At 38.3% G+C, this 11,343-nt stretch overlaps 3 protein-coding genes across 3 annotated transcripts; 1 reads left to right on the plus strand and 2 right to left on the minus strand.

The window, feature by feature from the left end:
- LOC18774211 (ribulose bisphosphate carboxylase/oxygenase activase, chloroplastic) lies at positions 250-3,286 on the plus strand. The gene is made up of 7 exons (XM_007205073.2): positions 250-539; positions 816-1,138; positions 1,226-1,331; positions 1,575-1,660; positions 1,866-2,338; positions 2,569-2,850; positions 3,024-3,286. Exons 1-7 carry the CDS (start codon positions 495-497, stop codon positions 3,134-3,136), a joined length of 1,428 nt encoding a protein of 475 aa, XP_007205135.1. The 5' UTR covers positions 250-494; the 3' UTR covers positions 3,137-3,286.
- On the minus strand, positions 3,839-6,209 carry LOC18772133 (mucin-5AC). The gene is made up of 4 exons (XM_007205226.2): positions 6,079-6,209; positions 5,590-5,847; positions 4,450-5,433; positions 3,839-4,051 (listed from the first exon to the last, which is right to left on the minus strand). Exons 1-4 carry the CDS (start codon positions 6,188-6,190, stop codon positions 4,008-4,010), a joined length of 1,398 nt encoding a protein of 465 aa, XP_007205288.2. The 5' UTR covers positions 6,191-6,209; the 3' UTR covers positions 3,839-4,007.
- On the minus strand, positions 6,658-8,788 carry LOC18772278 (pentatricopeptide repeat-containing protein At3g09040, mitochondrial). The gene has a single exon (XM_007208154.2). It carries the CDS (start codon positions 8,411-8,413, stop codon positions 6,683-6,685), a length of 1,731 nt encoding a protein of 576 aa, XP_007208216.2. The 5' UTR covers positions 8,414-8,788; the 3' UTR covers positions 6,658-6,682.

Genomic DNA, 11,343 nt, shown 5'->3' on the forward strand with positions numbered 1-11,343 from the left:
TCGTTGAACATTATTTTCGTGCAAGAGAAACAAACTGTCTATATAGTTTCTAAACTTTGAAGTATCTCTTTCTGCTTTGTTAAAACGCCAATGACATGTAGAGTTGCTTAACCCATCTGAGCTGTTTCCATGTCTTACAGTACACCCTCCAGGTTTTAATTTAAATACATTATTTTTTTAAGACCAAATGGGTGATAAAACAATCTATTTTAAGAGGTAAAGAAGAAAAGCTTAAAACCTGATCCTCAACAGTCCAGTATTTTGTCAAGTTTGGAAAGTTAGATTTTATCCTATTTTGTTCACAGAGAGCCACGTGTCAGCCAATCCCATTTGTGTGGCCTTAAGGAATTCATCACCACACCACATGTTTTGTCAATTACACCCCCGAGCTCAAGGCTCTTGCTTTTTATAACCAATCCCACAGATACAACTAGCTCTACATCTGCTGCTTTATTGCATTAAATTTGACACAGCTATCAGTACCATTTTGATCCATGGCTGCCACAGTCTCAAGTGTTGGAACTGTTAACAGAACACCGGTACTTTGTTTTCCCGCCTTATCATCTCTCATTTTTTTCTTTTTTCCTGTTACAGAAAACTTGACAAACAAACTGTTTTCCATATTGTTTTTCTTTTTGAGCTTTTGTAGAACACCCAAAAGGATCCTTTTTGTTTCTCTGTGTGATGCCTGAAATTCAAGCATTTTGATCAGTTGTTATATTTTTCACATGGGTCTGCTGTGAAATGAAGTTGGAGACTTCAGTTTGATGAACTTTCTTGTTTCTTGGCCCTAAAGATGTCTATATTTGATGCAGATGAGCTTGAACAGCTCTGGTTCTGGAAGCTCAATCCCAAGCTCAGCTTTCTTGGGCAGCAGTTTGAAGAAAGTCAGCTCTAGAGTCCCCTACCAGAAGATTGTATCTGCAGGTAAATTAAAAATTACTGCGGAAATTGGTGATGAGGAGAAGCAGACCAAAGAGGACAGGTGGAGGGGCCTTGCCTATGATATTTCTGATGACCAACAAGACATAACAAGAGGAAAGGGATTGGTTGATTCTATCTTCCAAGCTCCCCAGGGGTCTGGGACTCACTATGCTGTCATGAGCTCGTATGAATACATTAGCACGGGACTTCGAGAGTAAGCAAGAAAATATAGAAATTCATTCAATTTTTATGGCTTGGAGATCTGAATGTTTTTATGAGAGAGTTCTGAATTATGTTTCAGATACAACTATGACAACACCATGGATGGGTTTTATATTGCTCCAGCTTTCATGGACAAGCTTGTGGTTCATATCACCAAAAACTTCATGAGCCTGCCTAACATTAAGGTACAGATGATGCTCCAAACACCAAAGTAAATCTCATATTTGGCCCATCTTGAAGCTTATTTATATATTTCTAACAAATAAGAAGTAAGATATTGTCATGTTGTCTGCCATACCATTCTCGCGTGACTAAAATTTGGGAAACTTTTGTTGCTTCAATTGTTAATGTTAGCTTAACTTTATCAGTAAAATTTTGTTCATGATTGTTGGTTTTGATTTAGATAATTTTATTTGAACTTGTATCAGGTTCCTCTCATTCTTGGTATATGGGGAGGCAAAGGTCAGGGTAAATCGTTCCAATGTGAGCTTGTGTTTGCCAAGATGGGAATTACGTGAGTTCGTGATGGTTTAGCTTGTTTTATAAAAGTTTTTTGGAGAACCAGATAGAAATTAAGCAATATGATGGTACCCGAAAATCTTTGCTTGGTTCCACTTGATGCAGCTGCATTCTTGACTAGCCTTAGTGCCAGTTGAGAATTTCATGCATCTATTTTGCTGTCATTAATTAATTTTAATTATCTGGTTATTACATTTCAGCCCTATCATGATGAGTGCTGGAGAATTAGAAAGCGGGAATGCAGGAGAGCCTGCAAAGTTGATCAGACAAAGGTACCGCGAGGCTGCAGACATCATCAGGAAAGGAAAAATGTGTGCCCTCTTCATCAATGATCTTGATGCAGGTGCTGGTAGGATGGGTGGAACTACACAGTACACTGTGAACAACCAGATGGTGAATGCTACTCTCATGAACATTGCTGATAACCCAACAAATGTGCAGCTTCCTGGTATGTATAACAAGGAGGACAATCCCAGAGTCCCCATTATAGTCACCGGTAACGATTTCTCCACATTGTATGCTCCTCTCATTCGTGACGGTCGTATGGAGAAATTTTACTGGGCTCCCACTAGGGAAGACCGGATTGGGGTTTGCACGGGAATCTTCAAGCCTGACAATGTTAGTGCGGATGATGTTGTTAAGATTGTTGACACATTCCCTGGTCAATCTATTGGTAAGTATAGCTCAAAAGATTGGTGTTCTGGAATTTTCCAACACTTTTCTTGATGAGAATTTTCAGTATAAAGCAGGAAAGGTCTTCAACAATCCATAGAGACTCTTCTGTTGTAGTAGCTTTTGCATATATTTTGGGAATTATCAGTAAATATGATCCCTATAGTATTACTCAATTAGCGACTTGGTTGAAAATACGATCATGCTAACTTGTTATATGCCACACTGCAGACTTCTTTGGTGCTCTAAGGGCTCGAGTTTACGATGATGAAGTGAGGAAGTGGGTATCAGGTGTTGGGGTAGATGGCATTGGGAAGAAGCTTGTGAACTCAAAAGAAGGTCCCCCAACTTTTGAACAGCCTAAAATGACAGTGGAGAAGCTCCTTCACTATGGTCAAATGCTGGTTCAGGAGCAGGACAATGTGAAGAGAGTTCAACTGGCTGACAAGTACTTGAGTGATGCAGCCCTTGGAGATGCAAACCAGGACGCCATTAAGAGAGGAGAATTCTATGGTTAGTACACTTTGTCTTAACACAACAACCCTAGAGGCACCAACTTGTGTCCCAACTTTTTAAATCTGAAGTGATGTAGCGGAATTTCATTCGTTTAAATTTGGGGCAGATTTTCCTTACCAAATCTGAACTATAGTAGTTTGTTCAAGTTTTCTGTAAATTTTTTGATGCAGGCAAGGCAGCCCAACAAATTAAAGTACCTGTCCCTGAAGGCTGTACTGATCCATCAGCTGCAAACTTTGACCCAACAGCTAGGAGTGACAATGGTAGTTGCCAATATGAGTAAATGGGGAGTTGGAAGAAATAATGATATTGCCTGCTTGCTGGGTTCTTATCTTCTGTTATAATATACACTTGTATTTTATTGGGGATTAATGCCTTGTTTTTATTTAATGATTAAATTAGCTATTAATGCTATATTATTTATTCTCCCTCACCCATTCATCCCATGCCACTCGATAAGGCTCCTAGGCTTAATGTCATTGCTTTTTATTTTATATAATCGATATTGGAAAGAGGGGAATGGAACCTAAAACCTCAAGTGAAGAGGTAAATACTCTTAACTACTGAGCTAATAGCAACTTGCGGCTAAATTCCATTGTTATTATCCTCGGACTTGTTTATCTGCACCCATTATCTAAATTATAGTTTTAGAATCATGAAATATAAAAATCTAACTAGAGCCCACACAACAAACATAAACAGAAAGAGAGGAAAGGGAAGGAAGAGGAGAGGGTGTGATATATATTTTATTTATATTTTTGCTTTGATTTTTGAGTACAATTGTTCAAATCGAATCATCCAGCCACACAAACAGAAAACAAGTCCTTTGATCGTATGCAGCCGGAAACCAAAACAAGAAGAATTGTAAATTTAAGATTATCAGGGAAATTTTCTCTTCATCTCTTGTGCCCTATGTGATTGCTGACTTTCAAAAATGTAAATGTAAATTAGTATGGAAGATTGTTCACAGAGCTTCCGTGAAATTATTTTCATCAACACTTTTCAACTTCTGAAGCTACAAAATTTGTTTATTGGCAACAATACAAAGCTTACACAAACATTGTAAATGATGTTTGGGAACCACTTATTGATGCGTAGAAACTTGTACAAAAGCCCAGAGGATTATTTCTTTATCAGCAGTTGCTTTCCACTTTTCAGTTAGTCTGTAGTATTCTTCCCTTATTTTCTTCCTCGACGACTGCAATGCATAATAGATCTCCATGAGGATAAATCATTTCAAAAAGAAGAAAATAAAAGAAACTACAAGATATAACTTAATACTGTGTCAAGTATAGAATCTATAGCTGGCCCTGACGACCGTGGCCCTTCACAGATATACTTGGTCCGTCTACATGATTTTTGAACTGAATCGCCATTTATTCATCAATCGAACTTTATAACTAAGGGAAATGTTCTTACCAGACAGTGTGACATGTTATTTGGACCGTTAATCAGAGATGGGTTCTTATTTTAATATGTGATGCCAGAGTAACGGTTTTACAACATAACATGCCAAAGACTCATTAACCTTATAACTTAATCTATCACTTTGCACTTTGTAGAATTGATTAATGAAGGAAATACCATGGAAGTTACCTTCATATGCATTGGTAGAGACCGGAATGCGAGGTGATGAGGCCTTGGCTGATTGTGAGTGTGGTGATGATGAGGTCATGGCTGATTGTGAGCGAGGTGATGATGAGGTCATGGCTGGTTGTGAGCTTGGTGATGTCGTCATGGCTGATTGTGAGGTAGTAGTTTTGGGCGACTCATCGTTCCGAAGCAAGGAAGTTATAGCCCCTTTCACCTTTCCCACCATGCCAACCTCACCACTGGGACTTGTCCTTGGACTCATTACATCAGATATCACTCTTGACAGTGCTCTCTCATCTTCCCCAGGCTCAAACTTTTGGGCCAAATACTCCTTCACAGAAACACCCTTATCCCATATTTGGTCACTGCTACCAGCATGCTTTCCACCTTGTGGAGCTGCTGGGGCTGACAAAGGTTGCGGTGCCTCTGAGGCTGCCAAGGTTTGTTGAGCTGCCTGGGATGAAGAGTTTTTTGGAGCTGATACTGCTAAAGAAGTGTGAGGAGCTTCCAGGGATTCATTGTTTTCTGAAGGTGTTGGGGCTGCAACAGTGAGACCTACCTTTGAGGCAATGGCGTGGGTTGCATCTGCTACTGCAGCAGGGGCTGAAACAGTGAGACCTTCTATCTTTGAGGCAATGGCATGGGTTGTATCTGATACTGTGGCATAGGCTGGTCCTAACTTCTCAGTGACGGTTTCAGTTATTGTCTTCTTAGGACTAGGAGGCTTTACAGTTTCAGCTACTGACTTGCTAGGACTAGGAGGCTTCTTGGCCACAGTTTCGGTAACTGTCTCGTTAGGACTAAGAGACTTCACGGCTGCAGTTTCGGTTACTGTCTTGTTTGGACTAAGAGGCTTCTCCTTATCTTGTTCAGCATCTTGATTGACACTACTTGGCAAAACATGCTTCTCAGAAATCACAGGAACTGCTCTGGGATGTAGCTTTGCGGTCTCCTTGTATCCCTCAGGTGCCAGCTCTGATTCATACACTGCAAATGAAATGAAACTATTCAAGCGGGGATCGGTGGATGATTTGGAAGCCACAAAGAAATGGTTGGCGTTACTCCCCAAAGGGAAAACAAGCAGCGAAAATTTAGAAAAAGATATGTTATGCATAATGAAATCTTGAAGATACTAATTATTACTTGGGGCTCCTAGATATTCAGCATCTTGTTCTTCGTCTTCATGCTCATTCATGCTTGCACCCAAAGTGGGGGTGCTGTTATCACCTTCCATATGCTTCTTCTTGTGACTGAGTGAGTGCCGCAGTTTCTTGGCTTTCTCTTTCACCTTAGTGAGAACAGATTTCTTGTGATGGTGTCCGTGATCGTCTTCTTGATCATGGTACCCAAGTGGAGATGATGAGGATGAGGATGCTGGTGACGACTTTAAAGCTTCACCTCCTGGACAGGAAAAATGGGTTAGAAGAATATTTGTAATTATCAGAAAAGAGTTTCAGACACATGTTCTGGCAAGGCATGGTGCCTTGGCCGATTGACATGTTCGACACATGGCTATATACAATCGGTTACACTTAATATTTTCTCATATCTTAGTGCGACCCTGCTACAATCCAAATATCTGTACCATGTTCACTGGTGGAGAAGAAGTTACAGTAAGATGGCATCGGATACCTCGAAGATAATGTTCCATAGTTGGGCTTGTACTGGTAGTAAGTTTTTTGGGCTCATGGGTGGTAGTAGTTTCAGAGTCGCCATGTCTTTGCACGCGTTCGAGTTGTGCCATTGATCTGCAATTCACAATTGAGTTTCTCCTTAGGCTGCCTCTGTTGTTGAGACAACTCTGATATTTGTATGGGGTTCTTGCATTTTCTTCCGGGGTTCTTGCCAAGACAACGAACAGGGTTCACAGGTCAATTGGTTAATTTGTTAGTGGGCTCCATTTTTACACGTGGCAAGAGAAGGTACTAAGTTTAGCTTGCTGCTTGCAACTCAGTAATGATTATTTCCTGAAATAGCGATTGACTAGGCCAGGAGCAACCATCTTCCTCTTCCTTAGCCTAGTGTCTTGGGACAGTATTGGTATTGCAAGAGAAACACGTAACTGATTCCATCATAATTGGATTTTCTTTTTTGAGGCTCTTTAGAAATTGAAAATGAAAGAAAGAAATTGAAAATGAAAGAAAGAAATTGAAAATTGGATTTCCTTCTGTCAAAAGCTGACAACATAAACATATCCTTTTTGTTGACTGTTTTTCCCATTGTCCTCTTTGTTGACTCAAATCCAACTATGACCAGGAGTTTTTCTAATTCCTCTATCATACATGAGCTTCCTCACTCCTGCTGCATCATCCCAGCAGCCTCCAGTCACCAACACATTTGATAGTAGTATGTAAGTTGCAGGGTCGTTTGGCCACAGCTCTTGAAGCTTTTTTGCTGAACGAAGAGCAATTTCCTTATTTCCATGAACTTTGCAAGCACTAAGTAGAGCTTTGTATACGGAGGGTCCTGGCTCTATTGGCATGCTATCAACGAAGGCTTGTGCTTCATGAAGATTTCCAGCTCGACCAAAAAGATCAACAACCGTAGCATAATGCTCCATTCTGGGGGGTTCAAGCAAATCATCATTTCTCATTAAATCGAAATACATAAGTCCTTGGTGCACTAAACCAACATGGCTACAAGCAGTTAGTACAATGAGGAAGGTGGTATTATCTGGTTTGACCCCTGCTCTTCTCATTTGTTCAAACAATTCAACAGTCTCCAATCCAAATCCATGATGAGCATAACCTGCTAATAATGAATTCCAGGAGACCACATCATGTTCGTTCATCAAAGTAAACACCCACTTCGAATCATGGATGGCACCGCATCTTGCATACATGGAAACAAGCCCATTCTGAACACAAAAATTTGAAGCTTGCCCACTCTTGAAAATGAGAGCATGGATTTTTTTTCCCGCTTCAAGGTCTGAAAGAGTTCCTACTGCTCTTAAAATGCTAGCAAATGTGAAGAAGTTTGTAGCAATGCGGGCCTGCCTCATGTCAGAGAAACATTTCAAAGCTTCCTCACAACTTCCAATATTAGAAAAACCAGCAATTACTGCATTCCATGAGATTTGATCCCATATTGCAACACATGAGCAAAGCTTTTGAAAGTCCTCCAAGCTATTGCTACAATCTGAATATATGGTCAGAAGGGTAACGACTATATACACGTTAAACTCAAAACCTTCTTTCATTATCCGGCAATGAATTTGCCTGCAATGATCCCAAAAGTCTGGGCTAGAAAATGAGCTCAACAAACTATTATAAGTTACATAATTTGGTTTCAAACCCAACCGCAGCATTTCCCTTGCTAAAATCATCGCCTCATCAGATTGTCCATTCTGTGCATAGCCAGTAACCATGGAAGTCCAAGTTATAACATTCCTTTCTGGCATTTGATTAAACACCCGCCTTGAATCATTAACACTACAACACTTTGAATACATATCTATCAATCCTGTTCCCACAACAACATTATAGCAAAGCCCTGTTTTCAGGCTCAAACCATGAACCTGAGCACCAAGCTCTTCTGCTTCTAATTGTGAGCAACCCACCAAGGCCCCCGACAGACTGAACGGCGTTGGCACTACCCCCACTTTTAACATCTCCAGGAACAACCCAATTGCCCTTTTCGGCAACTCAGCTTGCAAATAACCAGAAATCAAAGAATTCCAAGTAACTACATTTCTGTCAGACATTTCATCAAACTGTTTCTGGGCATTCGCCAACGAGCCACATTTTCCAAACATATCAACGAGAGCACTGCATATATAGATATTAGAACAAAAACCCAACTTGATAACAACTGCGTGAAGCCTAATACCCAAGTCCAAAGAAGTCGATGTTGCGCAAGAGGATATGATTTTGTTGAGGGTTTGAGGGGTGGGTGAAGACCCTCCTTGTTGCAACTGAGCCAACAGCTCCAAACCAAAAGGCTTTGCTAGCTTCTGGATCATTGTCATGGTGGAGATTTTGAGTCGTCATACCCGCGGAAAACTACTCCAAGGGCTATGCTTGTGGCTATTTTCGAGGTGAACCGTGATAAGCAAGAGAATGACAAAGCGTTCTTTCTCATCATATTTGTTTTGCACTGAAACGAGTTCCTACATTTTGTGTGTAATGCAATTTGATCAGTTGAACAATTAAGGAGAAATGATTTATAATATGATGAGCAAAATAAATTATTAATTGTCAAAATGATTCCAACAAAAAACAATTGTCAAAATGAGTTGTTTAAAACCATAAATTACGATTGAGAAGTATTACTAATTCACACATATCATAACAGGTACATATGTATTAGTACTATACTCGTAAGACATGAATTAATAATATCATGCAACAATATGACAACATGAGACAACAAAAATTTCTACTCCCATATGGATATCATCTTTTTTTCTTTTTTTTTTGGTTGGGAAATTATATGATTGCATTCATAATTCAGCCAAAAAAGCCACTAGCTACAAAGGGCCAATACAAACTAGCCACAAAATGGCCATTATAATAATGGAACGGTCTAATATCAAAATTAAGACAATCTGGCGTGTCTCCCACTAACGATCAGTCATGATAGAAGAAACTCTGGCATAGGCATCCCAACTAAGATTACAAACTTAGAATAATAATAAAAAAGATAAAACTTGAAAAAACTAAGCCATAACAATACAAATAAAACTCTCACAAAGGAGAGATGAAAAGCTCTCACAAAAGAAAGATGAAAAACTCTCACAAAAAGAGAGGTGAAAACTACACAAAGAACTCAAAGAGTCTCTGCAACTTATTCCAAACATAAAGAAATTACAAAAAAGATGGTGGTGGAGATCCAAAGCCGAAATGCATGTGAAGATCCGACGCTGAGCCGCAGCCGCCTATAATGGTTGAATGAAAATCATAACAAAACTAAGACAAATAGGGAAAACCCTTTGTCTATGAAAATGGAGGAAGAGGTGAAAGGAGGAAGAGAAGAGGGGAGAGGGGGGGAAGAACAATGGATTCCTCCCCCTCAAAGTGAAAAAGGCTCTAAGAGTATTTTTTGGGAGAAAGGGGGCTAGGGTTTTTATGTATATCATCTTCTAGTAAAATTTTGTGAATGTGATTTTCTTATCATATACTTTTTCTTTTTTTTCTTTTTTTGCATTATTTTTTTTTTTGAGATGTTTTTGCATTATGATTTTGCCGAAAACTATGTTATGTTAAGACTTCCTGTATAAAGTTTTCCAATGTAAACTTCAAAGAAACACTCCAACAAAATAAAAACTTTTAAAAAACACCCAAAAGACTTTACCTTTAAACATAAGCAAGTGGTCGGTCGACATATAAGTGCAATACATGTACAAATATAGGTAAATGGTCTTATTTCTTACCATACGATATGAAGAGTATTTTACAAATATAAAATTCAAATCACTTCTCTCCAAAATTACCACCATTAACGAAATAAATAGTAGTTAAATTTTTAAAGGACTTGAGATTTATGTAATTTTTTTAAAATCTGATGTACAAGATACTAATTAACCTAAATATTACATAAAAACGCAGATAAATTGATTTGGTACAAATCAAAAGAAAGAATTGGAAGAATAAGTAACATACATAAACAAACAAATAAACATGTAAGCCAAAACGCCATTAGACTACAGCCCACATGCTTTCACATTTAACAAAAATCCCATTTGATAAACCAGCATTGTAGATCTCGCCCCGTTCCCAAATTTGCAATGCACTCCAATTCCCAATTCAATTTGACCAATAACAATACCACCCAAAAAGTGGCCAACATGTTTATTTGGTAGTGAAGAGAATTTAGGCATTGTATGGTTCGCGAAAAAGATTTGATGGGAAATAATCTTTCAGGTAATTTTTGGAAAGTAATTAGGAAATACCACTTTATTTTTTGTCACATGTTTAGTTTATGTAGGAATGTTAACCGAAATTTGTTTAATTTTCTAATTATACTCATATAAAATTAAATAAAAAATAATGCATTTAATGCTATACTATAATTCTAAATATTTAATGGTGACAAAATGATCATGAAAAATGTGTATTTAATGTTGGCTTATTTTCCTAAACTTTCCTATAAGAAGAAAAACAAAACCCAAGGGGGAGGAGGGCTTCACTTTTCCCCTACTTTCTCATATGTCAGGCAACCATTTCCCATGTTTGGACTTACCAAACATGGAAAAGCAATTGATTTCTCATTCCCAAACCTCTTTTCTCATGAACCAATCCGGACCTTACCTATATCCAATGTCCTAGATTTGATTTTCATTCGGTATGTGTACTTATCAAAAATGGATATTGAAATTATTGTAATTCCTACTTTTCATGTGTTTTCTTAAATATGGATATTAAATTACTTCTAAGAATAATACTACTCTTACCACATTTGTATACCATCTTATGTGGCAGTTGAGGTGAACAACCACATCAATTAAAATTATTTAATATTTTCTTTTCTTTTTAATTTATTCATGTATTTGTTTTTCTAATTGCCTTAATTAAAATACACTTCATTGATTTAATTGATGTGACATATAATATGGACATGCCACATCCTGTTGTATAGAAATGTGGGATAAAAATGTGGTAAGTGTAGCATTACTCTTACTTCTAATTCATTCGTTGAAATTGGTACTTAGGTGACGATGGGTAAATTTAAACAATGCTCAAGCAAAACACAACAATCTTCACACACATAAGACCTTGACCAAATATACTTATGACTAGTCAACTTCTAGCCAAGTATAACCATAACCAAGAACACACACAAAGCATACCAATATGTACCTGTAAGCCTAGAAGATTACTAGTGACAACCTAGGCACTCAAAAGGACCCATCAATCTAGGCATCCCCTGTGCTTGCAACAACTATAGTAAAAGTGTGTG

Source organism: Prunus persica, chromosome G6 (assembly GCF_000346465.2).
Source record: "Prunus persica cultivar Lovell chromosome G6, Prunus_persica_NCBIv2, whole genome shotgun sequence".
NCBI lineage: Eukaryota > Viridiplantae > Streptophyta > Magnoliopsida > Rosales > Rosaceae > Prunus > Prunus persica.